Source organism: Zingiber officinale, chromosome 1B (assembly GCF_018446385.1).
Source record: "Zingiber officinale cultivar Zhangliang chromosome 1B, Zo_v1.1, whole genome shotgun sequence".
Classification (NCBI taxonomy): domain Eukaryota; kingdom Viridiplantae; phylum Streptophyta; class Magnoliopsida; order Zingiberales; family Zingiberaceae; genus Zingiber; species Zingiber officinale.
Genome location: NC_055986.1, coordinates 170,362,139 through 170,384,851, shown reverse-complemented (window position 1 = coordinate 170,384,851; position 22,713 = coordinate 170,362,139). Strand labels below are relative to the sequence as shown.

Below are 22,713 nucleotides of genomic sequence, written 5' to 3'. Positions count from 1 at the left end.
TGGCTATATTATCTTGATTCATAATGCATGCTTTTGATGGTTTATTCATAGCTTAATCTCACATATACATTATATTTCATAATTACATATGATCTTGGACTTAATTGCAATTTAACCAATTATGATGGTATTTGATGCTAATCTTTGATTATTATTTTGTAGGCATCAAAAGGGTCATGGATCCGATCAAATTAGACCACATTTGAGCTCAAATCAAGAGTTAAACGAGGCGATCAAACCTTGGAACATTATGGACCGTTCGTTGAAGATCTGAGAGATCTGGGCCATCCGTCAAGGATCTGATCCATCCGACTTAATGAGGAGTAGATCTGAGCCATTGATGAAGATCCAGTGACTTTGATCCAGATCTGAGTTCATCCAGCCGTTGATTGAGCCCAGAAGCATGTGGACCGTCCGATTAGAGAGGGAGATGTTTAAAACCTAAGAAACTACAGTGTCTTTGTTGGACTCGGCTCGCGACATTTCCACTGTAGCTGCTTCTTCTCTGCCGCGACGCCGAGCTTCCCATTCGACAATTCCATATCTGAGAGCAGTGTTCTTCACCGGCGGCGATTCCTGAGCTCCGGCGATCATCGACCGAGGTCACAGAAGCGGCAGGGGCGTTCTCCAGTCCGTGCAATTGAGCTCTGTCCATTCCACAATCCGGATGCAGGGGCGTTCTCCGATCCGCGATTTCCATCATCACCGGAGTTGTATGGGCGTTCTCTGAGGCTCCGACGACACTTCCGTTTCTTCATTCCATCAGCAACTCCGGAATCAATCTGATCAATCGATTGGTGTCGCAATTTCCAGAACTCAGCGCTGTTGCCTTGTGCGTTGTGAACTCCAGTTGGATGTGAGTTATATGGGCGTTCTCTGAGGCTATGATCATCCAGCTGGATTAGTTGATAGCTTAAGATTCAAAGCCAACTACCAGAAGGGCGTTCTCTATGGTGGTTCTGTAGTGACAACAGGTTGAAGAAGCTGCGCAAGGGTTTGGGTTTGTGGAATGTTTAGGTTTTTGTTTTCTTTGTTTTGTCTTTGAATTGTTCATCTTCTTGCTCAGATCTAATGATTTGATTTACTTTCGTTGCCATTTTGTTCTGGTTTGAATCCTTTTTGCCATCCAATTTCTGAACTCTTATTTGCAAATCTGATTAGTTTGAATTACTGCAATCCAACCCCATGTTCAGCTATTAACTAATGTTGCAATCTATTTCTTATTTCGAGTTCCTTATTTCAGTTTAAGTTGCTGTAATATGAATCTTGTAGTTAACTAATTAGTTTGCAATTTCTTTCTACATGGAATTTCTTGTTTCGGTTTCTATAAGTTAGAATTAATTTCGATTCATGAATTAAGAAAACTCTTGTTTGATTCATTGGATTTTATTGTGGTTGATAAAGTGCTTGATTGTTGAATGAATCGCATTAACTTTTCATTGTTTACCTCTATTTCACATTGTTGAATGAAGTTGAGAATGGAAGAGCTTAATAGAACTTGTTGATGTAATAATTTGATTGGAACCAATTCTAGGATACACACACATTCACTAGTTAACCTTGGAAAAATACGACTTGGGACTTCATATTACACGAATTTTCTTTAGTTAAATGAGTTCCAATCTCTATTAATTTGGATGTGCCACGTGACATGTGAAAAGGCCGACACCAGTGGTTTTGCGTCTTGGTAGATCGTCGCCCACACGACGCCCAAGAAGAGGAGAGGAATACAGCAGAAGATCAAGAGGTCTTTGAGTACAAAGGAAAAGGTACAACTAGTTATTTTGTTTCCGCTACGTACTAGTTTTGTTTTCTTTATGGAACCTAAAATACCAACACAAGAGGCCAACGATCTTGTGATTCGATTGGGCTCTCTGTAGTTAAACCTAGGGGTTACTGTAAGGAGTTTAAATATCCAATTTCTTTGAAAGACTCTGTCTAGAAAGTGATGGATGATCTGATACCCAAGAAGGTCGAGTATCTCGCCATGGCCTAGAAGTCAATCCTTGAAATAAATATTTAATCAACTTCTGTAAAATATGGTTTAACTTCTAAAGAACACATGGGTTGCTAGGAAAAGTTCTGTGCTTGTACAAATTTTTGTACAGGGGAAATAGAACGGAATTCCAAGTAGTACCATCAAGAGCATGCTTGGAAGAGGAGGTTCACCTTCAAGGTATGATTTGGGTAAGAACTCTTGAAGGATAATGGTTGAATGCTCAAGGTGGAGCATTCGAAACAAAGGGAGGTAGAGAATCTCCATTGGGATGTTGGAAGATTAAGATGCATGAAATTTCGGAAGATATTTTTGATATGTGTCAAAGGAGAAGAATGTAGTTTTTAAGTTAGGAAATCCTCAATCATGCTTTGGCATGAGAAGAAGAAAGTTAGGTTAATGAGTTAGCCTAACTTAAATATAATTTTAAATATCAAAAAGGGAGAGATATTGGTGCAATCAACCTTGGGTCAAGGCTGACTAAGTTTGGGTTGACATGAGCTTAAGTTTTGATGCTTGATCAATATGTGAGAGAGAGAAGTCATGTAGGTCAAGGTTGATCGGATACTTGACGATATCAGAAGTCCAACAAGAAGTTGGAAAAAAAAAGTCCAAATAGGTCAAGGAAGACAGAACACTTGACACAAATGAAAAGTCTAAGTGGGCCACAAAGTACTGAACACTTAGCAAAAGAGGAAAGTCCAAGTGGATCAAAGGTTGACCAGACATTTGATGATCGAAAGTCCAATGGAAAGTTGACAAAAGGAAAGTCTAAGTGAATCAAGGAGAATTAGACACTTGGTGATCGGAAGTCCAACAGAAAGTTAGTAAGAGGAAAATCCAAGTGGATCAAGGAGGACCAGACACTTGGTGATAAAAAATCCAATGGAAAGTTGGAAAGAGAAAAGTTCAAGTGGATTAAGGAGGACCAGATACTTAGTGATTGGAAATCCAAATGGAAGTTGGCAGGAGGAAAGTTCAAGTGGGACTAAGGAGGACTTGATACTTGGTGAGAAAGTCCCAACATGTCAAGCTTAATTTGATATTGGGCAACAGAAAGTTTTTGAACAGAGGAAGTCCTGATAGGTTGAAGTCAATCCGATACTAGGCAAGATGTGAATTCAATCTTGAAAAGATTGAATTTAGGGTTATCAATCGATTGATAAACCCTAAACCTGAAATTCAAGAATATTTGCTTTTCTTATTGTGTTCTTGTAAGAACAACTTTGTACGGGACTTCTCCGTCTCCAAAAACTTTTTGAGAAAGAGAGCGTTCATAGTGGAAGTGATCGCTAGAGTGAGACCTTGGATTAATCGGCTCAAGGCGGCGAATACTAAGTAAAATATTGGAGTTGTGCATATAGAGTCGAAGTTGATTCAAATTTCCACAGCATATTCAATGGCAAGCACATAGCAACGACGAGAAGTGATAAGAGTTATTCACCCCCTCTAGCTCGTAAGTGCTCTAACATAGAGAACAATTGTGTTATTTTACAAGGGTGGAGTGCCCTTTTAATAAAAAATTAAAATGAAATGTCGGTTGATGATTTGAAAAAAAAAAAAACAAGAGACTCTTTTGATTTTTGCCCCATAGTGAATGGTCAATAACTAGATTTATTGTTAGATATTGATAAAAGTAAAATATATAATTTACTTCTACTTTATAGAAAATAAATTTATACCTTGGTTGGTGATACACTAATTTCCGGTACTATAAACCTTTGGAATTATTATGAACTCTAGCCACTGACTGCTCGAAGTCGAGATGATAATCACGTATCTCGAACTATCAACGTTATGTCACAACGTTTCAACTCTTAACTTGCTGATGCATGATGATAGCCTTCTTTTTGTTCTTCTCAACAAGATAGAGATTACAAATCTCTTCTTTCTTCAATACCCTTCTCTTGTTTTTACTCTTACCCATACTTCACACAAGAAGTATGAATTTATAAAAGAAGATAAGAATATGTATAGTCATTCCATTAGGGGGGTTACTAATATTTACTTATGTTAGTGGAGTTATGAGATGTTATTCATTTATGTTAGTGGAATCCTAAGATATATCCCATTTGAATGCCCAATAGTAGACATTAGTTACTAATACTATATAAATGCCCCATAATAAGTATAAGTTACTAACATTTATCATAGTCTTATTTAGTACTAATAAAATGTTCATATTTCAGTTTGGATTAATATTGGTGTACCATTTCAAAAAAAAAAAAAAAAACTCTAGCTCGATTTCCATACAGTCAATGGGATTCAATCACTTATTTGATTATTTGACATTTAAGATTATTAGAGGTATAAATAGATTCGGATACCTGTTAATGAATCATTAACGCTCGACCAAAAACAAGCTAACAAGCAAACGTATTGCTAGGTTAATAATAAACACCTTTTGTTTTTTTTTTTTCCAAACGGCGGCTTGAGAATTTTTCTCTCAAGTAAAAAAAACGGACCGACATATGTAAACACCTTTTGATTAAATCTGATAATCAATAAAAAAAATTTCTGTAAAACTAAATTGATCACCTCAATTTGATTCAAAGAGCTAGATATTTGTATTATCATAAAAAAAAATAATAATAATAATAATAATGAAAGTTTGAAAAGGAGTGTAGGAGATCTACATGTATGTAATTAGTTAGGTTTAAAATATTTTAAACGCAGGCAGAACCTAACCAATCTAACGAGCATGTGCCTAGGTTAACGATAACGTCTACATTTTTGTTAATTGTAAGTGTTGTTCAACAAATCCACAGAAAATACCACAATATGAGTTACAAAAATAGTCTGCAATTTTTTGATAATCTGTCTCCATATTAACATACATCCCCTAAAATTGCTATCAGAGAGCTGTTTGATGAAACCTCTATGAAACAAGCATGTGACAATTATTATACAAACGATGGAGGAACTATAAAGATTGATCCCGTATAATTACATTTTAAAGAACTGTGTGGTACGCAAAGAATAAAAACAAATACTCATTCTAAGAACCAGGATGGATAAAAGCCTAAAAAGTGCTATGAAGTATTTCAAAATGAGGTTGTCATGGCGGAAACACAAGTAACATCTTAGAAAAATATCATACACAGCTCATCTGGCACTTAGTATATATGAAGCAGATCACTCAAGCTCCATAACTGACTCTATGGCAATCTAAGTATCTAAAGGTGGGCCATATGAATATCTCCATTGGCAACAAGCTGAACATTTGTCTTGCTTAGTGCTGTTCTCTAGAGTACAAAATTTGCACGACCAGGTCTTAAATGTAGACTCAGCTGCTTTTGGTTTTGGGGCACCACAAGCTTCACATGTTAGTCCCAGAGGCTATTGAGACCCGAGTGTGCAAATCAGAAAGAGGAAGCAAACAACAAAAGTTAGTTCTTCAGAAGCATCTAATACTGCACAATAATTTTTTAAAGAATAAATACTCATGTCCAACTAAAATAAGAAAAATTATGATCATTAAGCTGAAATGTTTTCAAGAAGAAAACAAAATAAGATGTCAAAACAAAACAAATAGCATGGGCACAAGGTGTATCTATTTGGTGAGAAACCTCTCATATAGTATTAAAAATTGTAAAAATAAACAAAAAAAGAGCATTGATTATTAAACTTTTTGCTCACTAACAAAAAAAAAAAAGAGCCTGCAATATATACCTTTAAAACAACTACGTTTTAGCTTAAGTTAATGCAGTAATATGTAGTTTTTCATGCAAACCAAACTTTTTAAAGTCATATATAAAAGTCATTTTTTTCCTAACTATTTAGGGTCATATCTTGTCCCTTCATTAGCTCTACGCAAAGCTATATATTGTATAGCTAGACAAGTTAATAGAGATGAAAGTGTGAAGAATAGTAGGAGGAAACATAACTCTAAATGATGTAATTCAAATGAATTAAGAGAATTGAATATTACTATGACTAAAGTTGCATAGGTTCAATGGATGGATAAATTCTATACAACCCACTTAAATATTAGAGAATATCATGACAAATTGATGTTGGACATATACTTAAAAGTTTACTTTGTTATAAACTAAAAGGTGTCACATTGATGGAAATGGAAAAGTAACTCGTGTGCATATAACAATACAAGTGGCAAAATTAGCAAATTTTGGTGAATCAATTTGTGCAAAAAGTAACCATACAAAAAAAATAACATTATAGTTCTCTCAAAATGGACACGGGCATAATAAGTTCAGCTTTGCCAAAAAAACAAAAAGAATAAACAAAATGCAATAGTTCACTGCCAACAAATAACTGAATAGGGAGAAGAGCACATACTTGATTGAATAGAGTGCATTTGCTGCACTCCCAAATAACCTTATCGTCTGTATCGTGTTTGGGGTAAGGTGACATTGACCCACCTGGCGTTGTTGCCCTATCAAAGGTGATACTAGATGTATACTCTTCACCCTTGCCTTTAATGTGCAATTTGGTCCATCCTTTCTCAATTTTACCAGTACCACCCAAATCCCCTTTCTTTTCCCCATTACAATTTGATGACTGACCTATTTCAGGAGCAGGATGCTTAGAAATTTCAATGATACTTTCTATTACATTGATTTCTTCTGTCACAGATCCACACCATATATCATCATACAATCTTCGCTCTGCAGCCATGGCAGCAGCTTGTTTCGGACGCAGCGCACCCATGATTTCATTGTTTCCACCTAATCTGTTTGGTCCAGATGGTAGCAAAGCCCCAGTGCGAGCTCGTTTTGCTGCAGCATCAACTGCAGCCTGCCGGAGCGACGATCTTGCAGGCTGGACAGAGAAGCCACCTAAGCGTCTTCCAAGGGTGTCAAATCCTTGTCCAGTTCCAGTTATCCCCTTTGCAACCAGTTCATCACATTCCTGTATAAATACATGGAATATAAAATTATGTTAAAATTTAGAAAGTCGAGAACTTAAAAAGAAAAAAACTCTTGGCATTGCAATATAATGATATTGTGCTTTTATTGGACATGTCATCATCAAATATTTGATTGCTGATTGCACAAAAGCACTACATGAAGAGAAAACTAGGGTTAAAAGTATGAGCTAACAAAACAGCAATAGATGGAGAGTTGGAATAACTTTTTCCCTATGACAAGATTATAAAAACTTTCATTTTTAATTAAATCAATACAAAAAATAAACAATTTTAGTATACAAAAATTTCTATGACGAGAAAAGATTAACATCTCTTATAGATACACCAAAAAGAAAAGTAAATGTTCAACAATTAAAATGAAAATACAATCGACAATTCAATAGCTTCTAGTAGAAATGTAGAATATTAGAGTCATGCCAGTCAAACGTCTTCCTCCACTAATTCATGTTAAGAAAACTGCAAAAATTAAGCATAGAAGTCCAAGGATGAATTCATCTTGATTTAATATTGACGATCATATTAACACAAAAATAAGGGAAAGTTTGATATTTTTTTAAGAAAGATAACGAGAAGAAAATTTGACCAAGAGGAATCACCTTGCGGAACTCATCCCAGATTGTATAGAACAAGGCATTGTGCGGCCCATGCACGATGTGGCACAGCTCATGGACCATTGTATCAAGAACTTGCTTGAACGGGAAGAAATCCCATTTCCCGCCAGGCCACCTCAACCGAAGCTTCACCTCGATGCCACCACCAACATTTAGCCCTAAAAGAGCCGGATTGGCCGGGCTACAACAACCCCCCAAAAGAATCGATCAACAAATGTCGAAGAAATGGAAGAGGAACAAGAAGAGCAAAAGAAGCGTAACATACTAGAACTCCGAGAGGAGTTTGACCTTCCACTTGCGGCGACGGATAATGGGCTGGACCTGCTTGGCGATGCGGTCAAGGAGCCTGCGGGCCTTATCCTCACCAGGCTTCTTGAGAGTTTTGATCTCCCATACCTTGTTCAGATCGTCCAAGCTCATGATCAAGGCGATCCGCGGAATGATCAAAGGAAAAAATAAGACTTGCTATCTTTTCCCTACTTCACTGGCGGGCCAACGGCCTTCCTCTCCGCTGACTGAGATGATCTCTTTATCGCCCCGCAGAGATTGGTATATGATTTGGGAAATCTTTATTGTTTTCGCTTCCACAAATGTAAATATTTTTGGATTTATTTATTTAATTATTAAAGGGTAAAATCCCTAAAAAGATCTTTCATAGAAAAAAAGTCACATAAGAGTTTCAATTTTTCGAAACGCCCAATTAAAGGCACTTTTTTTTCCTTTTAAAAAATCATCAACCTACCAAACTTTCGTAACTTTGATCATCGAGAAGTAATTGAAGTTGACACAAACTATTTTTTAAAATGAAAATAAAAAAGCTCTTTTCCTTGACAAGATTTAAACACTGGAGAAGAGTTTCATAAATCAAAAGATAAAAATAAAAATAAAAATATTCGTTACTTTAACGACCCCTTTAGTATTAGCCTCATGAATATGAAGAGCGGTAAATATAGGTATACAGATGTTAGGCGGATGGTGGGGTAAACATTAGATTGTCAGTTCCTGATACGCTCAATGTGGCGAATGAGGCTGAGCGAGGCTTAGCCTCCCCAACCTGACTATAGCTCACAGACATCTCCAGACGCCAGTAAAATTCCGGGGCGGATGCAAGCGGAACTGAGGAGGCTTTAGCCTCCCCCAACTTGACTGCCGCCCACGGCTTAGACGCCAGGCGCCAACATGCAGCAGCGGGCTAGCAGCGCGTGCCTTGCCGCTGCATAAAAAAAAAAAAATCAAACACCAACACAAGTGGACCAAGTGGCAAGTGGGATGGCCTAAGTCAAACAAATTAAAATAAATCCCCTTATCCCTTTTTCCTAATTTTTTTTCTTCACAAAAAAGAAAAGGCGGAATGGAAAAGGCCCAAAGGAAAACCCTAACCCCAAACCTCTAACTCCAAGGCTCCAGCGGCAGCCTTCAACCTCGAGACTCCAAGCGACGGCCGAGGCGGTGGACAGCCAGGCGGCGGCGGCGGCACTCTGATAAATATTTTGTGTTGCATTTGTTGTGTCTGTGCAATTCCCCCCCCCCCCCCCCCCCCTCGAAATGTTTTTCTGGTTTCGCCTCTAGAAATTTCATGCGTCTACCATCTGCGCTACATTCTATCTGTCCACCCTGGAAAAATCCTCCTCAGTGAAGGGAATGCATCAAGATACAGTGAATGCCAGTGCAAGAAGAATGACCACCAACAGCACCCTCCTCCCCATGTTAACTACTGATTACTATGTATGCTTTTGCTATTTGCAAAAAATTGCATGTATTGTGGGTTCAAGGAAACCTTTAAACCAAGATATTTATAGAGAAGAACTGAGGCAGTACTAAGTAAATTGGACCGGGGCTGAACCGGCTATTGAAGAGTTTCATAAAGAAAAAATGAAACATAAATACCCTACAAAAAATAAACAATTTTAGTATACAAAAATTTCTATGACGAGAAAAGATTAACATCTCTTATAGATACACCAAAAAGAAAAGTAAATGTTCAACAATTAAAATGAAAATACAATCGATAATTCAATAGCTTCTAGTAGAACATTAGAGTCATGCCGGTCAAATGTCTTCCTCCACTAATTGATGTCAAGAAAACTGCAAAAATTAAGCATAGAAGTCCAAGCATGGATTCATCTTGATTCAATATTGACGATCATATTAACACCAAAATAAGGGAAAGTTTGATATTTTTTAAGAAAGATATCGAGAAGAAAATTTGATCAAGAGGAATCACCTTGCGCAACTCATCCCAGAGCGTATAGAACGAGGCATTGTGCGGCCCATGCACGATGTGGCACAGCTCATGGACCATTGTATCAAGAACTTGCTCGAACGGGAAGAAATCCCATTCCCCGCCAGGCCGCCTCAGCCGAAGCTTCACCTCGACGCCACCACCAACATTTAGCCCTAAAAGAGCTAGATTGGTCGGGCTACAACAACCCCCCAAAAGAATCGATCAACAAATGTCGAAGAAATGGAAGAGGAACAAGAAGAGTAAAAGAAGCATAACATACTAGAACTCAGAGAGGACCTTGACCTTCCACTTGCGGCGACGGATAATGGGCTGGACCTACTTGGTGATGCGGTCAAGGAGCCCGCGGGTCTTATCCTCACCGGGCTTCTTGAGAGTTTTGATCTCCCATACCTTGTTCAGATCGTTCAAGCTCATGATCAAGGCGATCCGCGGAATGATCAAAGGAAAAAAAAGAAGACTTGCTATCTTTTCCCTACTTCACTGGCGAGCCAACGGCCTTCCTCTCCGCTGACTGAGATAATCTCTTTATCGACACGCAGAGATTGGTATTTGATTTGGGGAATCTTTATTGTTTTCGTTCCCACAAATGTAAATATTTTTTGATTTATTTATTTAATTATTAAAGGGCAAAATCCCTAAAATGATCTTTCATAGAAAAAAAGTCACATAAGAGTTTCAATTTTTCGAAACGCCCAATTAAAGGCACTTTGTTTTTCCTTTTAAAAAATCATCAACCTACCAAACTTTCGTAACTTTGATCGTTAAGAAGTAATTGAAGTTGACACAAACTATTTTTTAAAATGAAAATAGAAAAGCTCTTTTCCTTGACAAGATTTAAACACTAGAGAAGAATTTCATAAATTAAAAAAAATAATAATAATAAATATACATATATTCGCTACTTTAACGGCCCCTCTAGTGCTGGCCTCATGGATATGAAGGGAGGTAAATATAGGTAAACAGACATTAAGCGGATGGTTAGGTAAAGCTTAGGTCGTCAGTTTCTGATAATTAACCCTTAGCCATTACACCCAGTGATGGACGCACAGGAGAGGCTAAGGGAGGCTTTAGCCTCCCCAACTTAATTGGCTATCGCTCACAGACGCCAGTAAAATTCCGGGGCAGATGCAAGAGGAACTGGCGAGGCTTTAGCGTCACCCAACCTGGTTGCCACTTCGGCTTAGACGCCAGGCACCAGCATGTAGCAGCGGCATAGCGACGCGCGCCTAGCCATCGCACAAGCCACAACTCATTCTCCGTTTTACTTAAACAAAATTAAAAAAAAAAAATCAAAGACCAACCAAAGTGGACCAAGTGGCAAGTGGGATGGCCTAAGTCAAACAAATGAAAATAAATCTCTTTATCCCGTTTTCCTAATTTTTTTCTTCACAAGAACAGAAAAGGCGGAAACGTAAAAGGCCAAAAGGGAAACCCTAACCCCAAGCCTCTAACTCCAAGGCTCCAGCCGGCAGCCTGTCAAGCATTCGGGGAATATTCCTTTGAAACTTCCTCATTGATTGATCGGTTACAATAGCATACTCCTTCAATTACTTCATAGAAAGCTTAAATCCATAAGCGACAAAAGAGGCACGTCTGTGGGTTGGAAAAAGGTTCCTCGGATGATTATTGCACAACACCCAGGCTATACTTCTTCCATCTTCTAACAAACGACCCTGAGAGATCGGGGACCACCTTACGATTACGAAGGTTATGTGAGGTGGTATAAAAGGGGAGATCTTTTCCGTTGGCAAGGTACGCAATCATCTGCAACTGAACCCTACTTTCGCGCGAGCACTTTCTCTATTGTTCTTCTTCCACCTTCTGGAAATTGTATTGACTTGAGCATCGGAGGGTCTAGCCAAGGATCCCCACCCCGATCCTAGGTCACTAACATTTTGTTGGATCGTCAGAGTATGTGCAGGATCGTAGCAGGGTTTCGTCTCAGATCAGAGAGTCTTCAACCAATCAACAAATCATCCACCGAAGCCAGTGTGACATCTCCCTAGCCTTCAAATATGATCAAATTTGGCACCGTCTGTGGAAATCTTCACCTGAATCTGAAGCTTCGAGATGGAAGAAACTGGAAAACTCACCACCATCTCTTTAACGCCGGAAGAATTAGAGATGATTGTTGAGGCCTAAGTACAGAAAGCCTTATAGCAACAAGCAAATACTGGGGGCACATTGTCGCCACCAAATCAGACAGTGTCGACAATAGAGCATCAACGGGAAAGCAGAAGTAACAAACAGAGAGATCATCCGAGGACTTAAAACTAAATTGGATCACGTTGGGGGCAGTTGGGTAAACGAATTACCCAGTGTGTTGTGGGCATATCGTACGACTCTCCGAGAATCAACAGGTATAACTCCGTTTCACCCGGTCTATAGCGGTGAGGCAGTGGTCCCGATCAAAATTGGTGTGGAGTCCAACCAAAGGCAATTATGATATGAAGATAATGTTCAACAACATCTTATGGAACTCGACTTATAGAAGAAGTGTGGGACAAGGCGACAGCTCAGCTTATATCATATCGCTAAAGAATGAAGCAAAATTATAAAAGAAGGGCTATTTCTAGATATTTTTCAGATCGGCGATTTAGTTTGGAAACGTATTAAGTCAGTCGATGATGTTAATAAATTGAAGCCACCATGGGGAGGACATTCAAGGTAGTGCAAAAGCTCGTCTCAGACTCTTATTACCTCCGAGATGCAGAAGGAAGAAACCTAAAGCGACCTTGGAGTGTCAACCATCTCCAACCTTATAGAACTTGACAAGTACGTCTGTAACTTACTCATGTATTTTGTTCTATACTTTATACATTTAATGAAAGTGCAGGCAAATACATCTAAAAGATCTATCTAGCCCCGAACTCTATATACAGTCGAACTCAACTTTAAATCATATACCGTCGAACTCGATGTTAAACCATATACAATCGAACTCGACTTTAAACCATATACCGTCGAACTTGACGTTAAACCATATACAATCGAACTCGACGTTAAACCACACACAGTCGAACTCGACTTTAAACCATCTACCATCGAACTGCGACGTTAAACCATATACAATTGAACTGCGACTTTAAACTCTATTCATTCTGAACAGATTCTAATATTGAGGAATTATAAATATCCGGCCTGTTATTTCGCTCGACATCATATATCCGTCCGATTTATTATCCCATCCGGGAATTCATTTTAAACTATTTAAGAATATCCGATCTGCTTATTTCGTTTGTCATTGTATGTCCGTCTGACTCATTATCCAGTCCGGGAATTCATTTTAAACTGCTTATAAATATCTGATCTACCTATTTCGCTCGGCATTATTTTCTCACCTAGTTTATTATTCAATCCGAAAATTTATTATGAATTACTTATAAATATTTGATCCTGGAAACAGCCTCTTACAAAAAGTAGGGTAAGGCTGCGTACAATGGATCCTTCCCTGGACCCCGCATGGCGGGAGCTTCATGCACCGGGCTACCCTTTTTTGAAGGGGAGCCTTGGCGCAACGGTAAAATACTTATTAATATTTGGATGGGTTAGCTCGCTCGGTATTATATATTCGTCCAGCATCATCATCAGATAAATGAACTTCCGTGAGAAAATATTAAACATATGGAGATAGTTGAACATGCAACATTCATCAACTAAGCAGCTACGCAATTGGGATGACAGCCAAGCCAGAAGTTGACTACATTGCTCAGCAGATATGAGTACTCAACTTTTTATACTTGTATCAAATATAATCTTTATGTGAAAGGTAATTATCGACATAGATTTCTCAGTTTCAGATTGTGCACTTAAAAAATCATAAAATATGATATTTGATTTAAACATTAAGAAAGTTTCGAGCTAACGTCATCAGATACATCCAAAGGCATGAAGGTCAAAAAAAATCTTCTCATCTTGTAGCACTACCAATATTCAGAACAAAAAACTCCAAGTTATGGTTTTTTTTAACTAAAAGAACTACCTTTTTAAGTTTTTTAGGAGAAAAAGAAGTCAAATTAAACATGCAAAATACAAAATAATTCACAGGCGCGCGTGACTGAATAAGTTAGGTCAAGAAGAAGCAGTACCAGGAATGTGGAAGAAGTGAAGTTCCGAGTGATGGGCGGGGCGGCCGGTGTGCCATGAGATAAAGGGGGTGAGGGGGCCCTTGCGGAGTATCGAGACCATTTTCCTCACCCGGTCGGCGTTCTCCGGGTGCTTATCAAGGACCTCGAGGAACCCTGGATCGAATCATGTGTCGAAGACGTGGCTCTCGTGGTCGAGCATCCCCTCGTGCCAGAAGACGTGGATGACATCGCGGGGCGGCGCAGACTCCGGAAGCGGCAAAGAAGTCGTCGGCGACTCCATTCGATTTCATTCGTATATGTTCAGCTCGTTAATATTCGTAAACAACGTTCGTGAACAATGTTCACGAACCATATTTATTAATAAAACTCTTTTCAATATGATAAATAAATAATAAAATAAAATAAAATAAATAAATTTAAAGTATCAATCTTAATAACCAATCAAACAATTAAAAGTTTCAAACAATCAAACAAGCTTGAATTGAGAGCTTGATAATATCTAAACGAACCAAGCTCAAACCAAGCTCAAGCCAAGCTCGAACCGAGCTCAAGCCAAGCTTGAATTGAGAGCTTGATAACATCTAAACGAACCAAGCTCAAGCCAAGCTTCAAACAAGCTCAAACTCATAAAAAATAAACCAAGCCAAGCTTGAACACTCATTTCAAAATCTTGGTTCATTTTAAGCTCGGCTCGGTTATCTTATTAAACAAGTTTGAATACCCCAAAGCTCGGCTCGGCTCGGCTCGGCTCGTTTACCGCCCTAGACATCTTTGCTATAATGTTCCTAGTTGGTCTGAGCTCGTGGCTCCAAGATTTGGCTGTTCTGATCCAGAACTTGAATTTCAACTTGAACTGGAACAGTGTTGTCGGAGTTAACTCCTTCACCACTTCCGGCTATATCTCATAATCGACTAATGTCATTATTTTAGTTAATACAAAAAAGTAGCATGACATTTTTTGTTAGTTAAATTAACGTTGTTAAGAATTATAGAGTAAAATAATAGATGATTAAAAAAATTTATAGGTACTTTAGTAATTCTACAACTCCAAATGATATATTTGTTTCTCCACCTATTGATCCCGCCAATCAGAAGAAAGAACCCATTATATATTGTTACCGCTATCTTTTGTTTCTCCTTCTAATGTAGTGAACCACCACTAGAAAACTGAACTTAAGTGCCAAAATCTTTAATTTTGTCAAAAATAAAAACAATTTATATTCAAAAACTATATTTTAATAGATAATATTAATTTATTACAAAATTTTGTTAAATACTTCTGCTCTATTTATCATGAGTACACATAACTACAACCGTGGAACCGGACAGATCACCCTAATTCAGTGTTACTTGTTCAACATGAGTGTGTAACTATAATGATCACATTGTCATAAATGTAAGTGAAATCCAACCTGCTGATTAGAATTAATATCACAGATCTGTTAATTTGAGTAAATGGAATAGCAATCATGAACAAAGTTAAACATAATTATCAAAGGCCTCAAGCAACCACGAGGAAGTAGAAAATTCATCAAATATGGAAATCGATAGCTGAGAACTAAGAGCACATACAAAATGCTTAAGGTTGACAAGTTAACTAAGAGCATAACTGTTAGCAATCCTTCACAGGAAACACACAAGTTTGGTAGGCTCAATGCCAAATTAATTACCTTGCTAGAATCGGTTCATGAAAGCGATGCTAGAATTATTTCAGGAAAGGTATACATTCTTTCCAGTATTGCTTGATCGCATCCACAACCTTAAAAGAGAAAGCCTTGTCTTCAGGGTAATATGCAATTGGATCAGAAAGTAGAGGGGTTTGAACGCCGAGTACACCTTCTAAAGTCGCATGGAGACAGTATGCTGAGTATGTGACATGGTAACCTCCTTCTTGGACAATTAATATGCGTCCCCTTGAATGCCTTTCGGACAACATGCGTACTACTTCACCAATCTTCCTATAACCAGCCATTGTCAGGCATTGCCTTCCATTTGGATCAAACTGAAACAAAACAGAAGCTATCAGTGAAAAATGATAAATCACATATGCCCAACAGACTATAATTAGTTTTCCCCGGATTAATCTAATGAACATCGAGAAGAAAATTTTCTTTTTCAGTTCACTATTGTTCATAGTTCATATACAATCGACATAACAGATAAGTAAATTATCAAATTGGTAACATGAAGATCAAGAAGGTCAGTAGATAGTGTTATAGTTGTAAAAGGAGATGATGAAGTTTCTTAACATCAGTATCACCATTCAACAACTCACCGCACTAGAATCTTGCCCCACAACCAGAACAATAAGATTGGGTTCAAATTTTTGAATAGCTGGAACAACCAGTTCAGTCATTGCATAACCATAGCCCTCATCACCTGTCCCATTGGGCAATGGTATGTTCAGATTATAGCCAAACCCACTTCCTTCACCTAGCTCATGGATAGAACCATCCTGTGGATGTGATGGTCCCCAAGAAGCATGATTCATGTGAAGGGAGATTGTAAGGACATTGCCTGAGTGATAGAAACCTTCTGCCGTACCATTCCCATAATGCACGTCAATATCAATTACAGCAATTTTTCTGCAGCCGGAATCTAGAGCAAGTTGTACAGCAAGCCCAGCATTGTTTAAGAAGCAATAACCATCTGCTCTACTAGGCTGTGCATGGTGACCTGGGGGGCGCACTAGGGCATAAGTGAGGTTTGCGTTTCCATCTAATATATGCTTCATCGCCGATAATGTGGTTCCAGCAGCCAACAGAGCAGCACCCCACGAACCAGGATTCATGAATGTGCCCACACAGAGTTCTTTATGTCCAGCTACATTAGCTTGCACCAGTTCTTCAATGTACTCTAAAGGATACAGAAATTGAAGAAAAAAATTATTTCAAGTGTATAAACTAGACTGATAAGAATTACTTTGCTAGTCATTTTTATATGGAATAACTTTAGCCAATCTGTAGCACTGTAACAGATAAAGTCGTCTTAAACAAAAATATAACAGTTAAATAGTTTAATTTATGTTAAACATGAACAAGAAAACAGATCACCCTTCTAGTCTAAGATTCATGAATATCAAGCATAAGTCACTAAGAAGAATAAAATCAGCATAGAACACTTCCAATCCTGAAAATTCTATGGATGATGAGCAAATGCTGTTCTCCACTTCTCTGTACCTCATAAACTCCATGACAGTAGAGAGGATGCATTTCTCGTGCTAAACAATCACTAAGCACTATGATCAACACTACCATTAGAATAGAAAAGGTTGCTATCATTCCTAGACCCACACATCTGATTCTCTGCATCTTGGCTTCTTATCCATGAGCATTTTTTCCCCTTCAACTTCTGTTACATCTTTTTTCTTAGTTCTTTTCATTTTCCTTCAGAGTGCAACTACGTTTCATCTCATCTCAAATAAATTGTGATGTACATAGTTTCATAAACAAGATGAGCATTAGCATCAGATAAATGAACTTCCGCTAGAAAGTAGTAAACATACGGAGATAGTTGAACATGCAACATGCATCAACTAAGCAGCTACTATCGTGTACAACAAGAAAGGGCCAGGCAATTTGGATGACAGCCAAGCGAGAAGTTGACTACATTGCTCGGCAGATATGAGTACTCAACTTTTTATACTTGTATCAAATATAATCTTTATGTGAAAAGTAATTATCGACATAGATTTATCAGTTTCAGATTATGCACTTAAAAACATAAAATATGATATTTGATTTAAACATTAAGAAAGTTTGGAGCTAACGTCATCAGATACATCCAAAGGCATGAAGGACAAAAAACATCCTCTCTTCTTGTAGCACTACCAATATTCAGAACAAAAAACTCCAAGTTATCGTTTTTTAACTAAAAGAACTGCCTTTTTAAGTTTTTCAGGAGAAATAGAAGACAAACTAAACATGCAAAATACGAAATAATTCACAGGGGCGAGTGACTGAATAAGCTAGGTCAAGAAGAAGCAGTACCAGGCGTGTGAAAGGAGTGAAGTTCCGAGTGATGGGCAAGGCGACCGGAGTGCCATGAGATAAAGGGGGCGAGGGGGCCCTTGCGGAGGATCGAGACCATGTTCCTCACCCGGTCGGCGTTCTCCGGGTGCTTATCAAGGACCTCGAGGAACCCTGGATCGAATCCTGTGTCGAAGACGCCAGAGCCAGTGTCGTGGTCGAGCATCCCCTCGTGCCAGAAGACGTGGATGACATCGCGGGGTGGCGCAGACTCCGGAAGCGGCGAAGAAGTCGACGGCGACTCCATTCGATTTCAGGCGTAGATTGCACGGGACAGGAAACGAGATGTGAGGCGAGGCCGCGAGGGGAGGAGGGAAAGGGGGCCTATGTTTACTGTGTTTTTTTTTTTTTTTTGATTTTTTTTTGGGTCTTATGAAATTATTTTTTCTATTATTTATCATTAATCCAGATAATCAACCTTACTATCCGATTAATCGGGGAGATTACCATCCAATCTCAGGTATATAAGGTCCAACTCGATGTCGTTCGAGCAGGTTGTCTTCCATATCTTACTAATTCCATTAATAGTTAGTAGTCATTTGGTACGACGTCAATTATCAAAGTAAAAATTAAAGTCAAGATGATCAATGACAAATTATCAAAAAGTCGAACGGAGTACGATTATAACAACCGATCGGGATAGTTAGTGCTCGATCGGCGGAAGACATGTCCGAACGGTCCACCCGTCCAACTTAGGATAATATGATAAAATAATCGAACGCTCAATGCAGAGCAACAGGACGCCAAGGAGACCGGAGAATTTATCCGAACGGGGAGTACCGCTACTACACAGTCACCACAAGGAAGAGCAACTGAGACCGACAGAGTGGAGAAGTCCCGGTCGAGCGGTTACCCCGCTCACCCTAGCAGCGGGACCTGGCCATCGATGGAGCGAAGGAGTCCTAGCCGAGTGACTACCCCTCTCGGCCAAACAGCGGGACCATTGTCATATCCCTCGATATCCTTCTGGGAGATAGTGTCGCTGACACGAGGCATGCCCGACAGACGGATCGTACGGTGAAAGATTCTACTGTCTTGTCAGGGATACACATGCCCTGTTAAGATATGGTGTCAGAGGTACTTTCTTAACAGGTCATTTCATAGGACATATTGGAGAATGTGCCCACGCCTCGAGGAGTGTGCATGTCGTCCACCAAGGCTCTATATAAGGGAGGTCCATCGCCAACGGAGGTACGCAAGATTCATTATTTGCGCTAAGAGTTACTGTTGCTTTGCTTTCTTCCACTATTCTGATAACTGACTTGAGCGTTGGAGGGCCAACGCCGGAGACCCTTTCCCTGGCTCGGCACTGACATTACTTGTTTTGCATAGCGGAGCGAGGTCTACAGCCGATCAGCGAAGTCGCCACATCCCCTGCTTTCTACCTTTCCGTTTTCGAACAAAATCACCACCCATCATTTACATTCTCCGTATTAGCGTAGAGATGGATTGGCAGGGGTGTTGGGACGAGCGAATCACCTTTTTTTACCACATAATGACCTTTGGGTGAGATTTAAATTTTAGTTACTTAGGAAGTATGTCCTATTTTCTATCATCATCAAAACCTAGGTATCATCACACTATTTTTTTAATCCAAATATATAGCTCTTACGATCTAACTAATTCTAAAGGTGACTGGCATAATCCTAAAGAAATTTTCCATTGACTATAAGATAAATCGAAAAGTACAAATGAGTCTTTGCGAAACTCCCAAATTATAATATATCGTGGGTGAAATTTGAACATTTATTATCTAAAAAATCCGTCTCACCTCTTACCATCATACTAAAGCTCCGGCGGCAACATGAGAATACTTGTAGCTACCAAATCTTATTATTATTTACTTCCCATCATGTAATATTTCACATAATCACAACCTCTCATTATTCTACAGTTCTATTCTTAAAAAACTCCTTCCACGCCTAGTGTTACAAGGGTAAGTTTCTACCTTCAAAAATTTCCCTACACTGCAATCAAGCCCCACACTTGACTCAATCTACCAACAAATGCATCGTCGAGGTACAAAGAATGTCCAATGTAAAGGCACAGCAAAAGTCACAAGCAAGCGACACACCATGTATAGGAAATTTCTCAACCTTTCTTATTTCCGCAATTACAAAGGAATACAAGTATAACAATAGATTTCGCTCACAAATCCCTCTTGACTTGCCCACAATTTTTTCATTTGCCTCCCCTCTTGCCAATGACAACCTTGTCTATTTATCAAGCATAGATAGTGGTTACATGGTACTTATACCAACTACCTTTTACATATGTTCCAAACCGCCTCAACTTCTTACAAAATTGTTTATCCACATGTCTTAGTTGCATTGACACCATGCCAAGTGGTAGCCTGCACTATTGTGCTTTGCCCCATGGTTTTGCTACATTAGCCCATGTCAAGTGTCAATCTGCACCGCTTGTGCTTTGCCCTATAGTTCTGCTACATTGGCCCATGCCAAGTGTTAATCTGCATGTCTTGTGCAATTGTGCTTGACCACGGTTCTACTACTTTGGTATCGCGCTAAAGTCTCTCTGCACGCAAAGTGTTTGACCCGTGACTTTGCTTCTTTGGCACCACACCAAAGTCTTGTATGCACGCCTTGTTCACGACCCAAGTCCTACATCACGAACTTAGGTGAAACAACCCTTGTTGCTCCATCCATCATGTTGTATTACATGCGCCCACCGCATGTCCTCACTCACATTTCCAGCAAGCCTGCATGGCTAAATGCTCGGACCTAGCACCTCCAATCCTTGAACCTATTCACCACAATCCAAGTCATGCCCTTGCATGGCTTATGGTTAGATATATAGTCTTGTACGCTATCACAACTTTGTTGCTGCTTGGCATGCCCTGCATGCATACCTTGCTCACATGATCACCAAGTTGCATGACTTAGGCTTTGGACAACACCCCATGCACTGTCATAATTCTCCACTATTTGGCATGCCTTACGTGCATGTCATGCTCGGAAGATTGCTAAGTCTGTCTCCTACATGACTTGGGCTTGGACAACGCTCCACGCACTGCCGTATTAGCTGCTTGAAGCTTGCACACATGCCACCCCTGGATGGTTGTCAAGTCTGCCCCTACATGACATGTGCTTGGACAGTGACCCGTGCACTGTTGTAATCCTTCCCTCTAGTTGGCATGCCCTGCGCAGATTCCCAGTTCGGATGATTGTCAAATCTACCTCCTGCATGACTTGGATTTGGGTAGCACCTTGCGCACTACCTGAATCTACTGCTTGACATGTCTTGCGCACATGTCATATCCAGATAATTGCCAAGTTTTGTCCCTGCATGACTTGGACTTTGGACAACACCCCACGCGTTGTTGCATCCGTCGCTTAGCATGTGGCATGTCCTGTGCACCTACCTAATAGGCTGGATGTTTGCCAAGTCTACCTTCTGCATGACCTGGGTATAGGCATCACCTCGCACACTGCCAGAATCCTTTGCTGCTTCTTAGCATGCCTTGCACGCATGCCCGGCTTGGATGTTTGCCAAATCTGCCTCCTACATGATTTGGTCTTTGGACAACATCCCACGTGCTGCCAGAATCCTCGTCGCTGCTTAGCATGCCTTGCACTCATGCTCGGCTCGAATGTTTGCCAAGTATGCCCACCTTTCATACCATTGTGTGCTACCTTGATGATTGAAGGTTGAATGGGAACTAGACAATGTGTTACTAAAGAAATCAAAAGACTTGGACAAGATTAGAGTTATAATTTTCTTTTCAAATAAAATTTAGAAACGAAATATTAATAACCGAAAATAAAAAACCAATTGAATTGCTAGTGTCCTCCTAATTTTCCGGGTGTAGGCAGATTCAAGTCTCGTTTTAATGTAGTTCGTTTTATTTCTTGTAGTCAGAGTGATGTGTGGTTTGATATCTAGATCAATAGATATTGATGTAGAAAATGAAGACATGTATATATACTCGGAACTTCTAACCATGTATTTAGTTTAAATTATCATGTATAATTTTGATTATGTGATTATCAAGTAATCACTTAATTAAAATTATAAAGAATAAAACATAATTCTAGTATTGTTTGGTTCAATTTAAATAATGATATAACTTAATTTAATATTTACTATATTACCCTTAATAATATTAGGATAAAAAAATCTATTTAAACTATTTTATTAAGTTAGGAATTGATTAATAATTAACTAAAGTTTAAATTAAAAAATTAAATCCACTTCGAATTATTTTTCACTGTGTTCTCTTCTCCAACATGGTTCGCATCCCCCCTTGAGCTTGCCGACGTCGTGAGCGGTGTCGATGTCATCATCAAGGTGGATGGCGAGCGCAATGACGGAGTCATCGAGAAGGAGAGGATCCTCAACGACGACCCCGAGATGGAGGTGACAATGATGGAGAATTTTACGAAGGAGAGTTGCTGGTCGTCGAGAAGGGAGGGTCCTCAGCGAAAGGGCGAGTTGTTGATCAAGCAGTTCTGCTCCGACGCCGGCATCATCTCCGGCGATAGATCCTCTTCTTCGGCAGATGCAGACGAGCTGCTTCTTCTGGGAGATGCTTATTTGTGGCGGTGAAGAGGAGGTTGTAGGTGGCACTCATGGGGTGAGAGGAGGGATCCGCGACAGTGTCCATGACCGTGTAGACATGGACGGCCTCGGAGACCATACGACCCTCGACAAAGAACTAAAGGAGGGTGTTCAAGTGTGGTTTGGTTGGGGGAAGGGAAGGAAGGGCAAGATCGACAACGTCCATATCAGACTAGAGGCGAGCGACTTCGAGGCGCTTGATGGCGGCCAAGAACGTGCGTGATCTCCAACGATGCGATGGCGTCTTTGCCTATCCAATGGAGGGGGTTTTGACCG

The 22,713-nt window shown here is 39.5% G+C and overlaps 2 protein-coding genes across 3 annotated transcripts; both read right to left on the bottom strand.

The window, feature by feature from the left end:
• Window positions 1-4,899: 4,899 nt before the first annotated feature.
• LOC121991915 (DNA-dependent metalloprotease WSS1-like) lies at window positions 4,900-9,009 on the bottom strand. The gene is made up of 4 exons (XM_042546000.1): window positions 7,764-9,009; window positions 7,484-7,679; window positions 6,296-6,868; window positions 4,900-5,335 (listed from the first exon to the last, which is right to left on the bottom strand). Exons 1-4 carry the CDS (start codon window positions 7,916-7,918, stop codon window positions 5,165-5,167), a joined length of 1,095 nt encoding a protein of 364 aa, XP_042401934.1. The 5' UTR covers window positions 7,919-9,009; the 3' UTR covers window positions 4,900-5,164.
• Window positions 9,010-15,351: 6,342 nt separating this feature from the next.
• On the bottom strand, window positions 15,352-18,179 carry LOC121991900 (histone deacetylase 8-like). 2 transcript variants are annotated; one of them, XM_042545987.1, is made up of 4 exons: window positions 17,821-18,179; window positions 16,107-16,687; window positions 15,668-15,833; window positions 15,352-15,590 (listed from the first exon to the last, which is right to left on the bottom strand). In XM_042545987.1, exons 1-4 carry the CDS (start codon window positions 18,104-18,106, stop codon window positions 15,517-15,519), a joined length of 1,107 nt encoding a protein of 368 aa, XP_042401921.1. In that variant the 5' UTR covers window positions 18,107-18,179; the 3' UTR covers window positions 15,352-15,516. The 2 variants fall into 2 exon arrangements, with proteins under 2 accessions (XP_042401921.1, XP_042401915.1); XM_042545981.1 differs by having other exon boundaries at window positions 15,352-15,833; window positions 17,821-18,178.
• Between the last annotated feature and the right edge of the window lie 4,534 nt (window positions 18,180-22,713).

What these genes read in the sequence shown, in the direction of transcription:
- LOC121991915 (XM_042546000.1), bottom strand. Translation starts at nt 7,918, where the DNA reads ATGAGCTTGGACGATCTGAACAAGGTATGGGAGATCAAAACTCTCAAG. An exon ending in AAACTCCTCTCGGAGTTCTA is followed by an intron (nt 7,680 to 7,763) that starts GTATGTTACGCT and finishes GGGTTGTTGTAG; the next exon opens with CCCGGCCAATCCGGCTCTTT. An exon ending in TCTGGGATGAGTTCCGCAAG is followed by an intron (nt 6,869 to 7,483) that starts GTGATTCCTCTT and finishes GTATTTATACAG; the next exon opens with GAATGTGATGAACTGGTTGC.
- LOC121991900 (XM_042545981.1), bottom strand. Translation starts at nt 18,106, where the DNA reads ATGGAGTCGCCGTCGACTTCTTCGCCGCTTCCGGAGTCTGCGCCACCC. An exon ending in TCACTCCTTTCACACGCCTG is followed by an intron (nt 16,688 to 17,820) that starts GTACTGCTTCTT and finishes TGTATCCTTTAG; the next exon opens with AGTACATTGAAGAACTGGTG. An exon ending in TGGGGCAAGATTCTAGTGCG is followed by an intron (nt 15,834 to 16,106) that starts GTGAGTTGTTGA and finishes GTTTTGTTTCAG; the next exon opens with TTTGATCCAAATGGAAGGCA.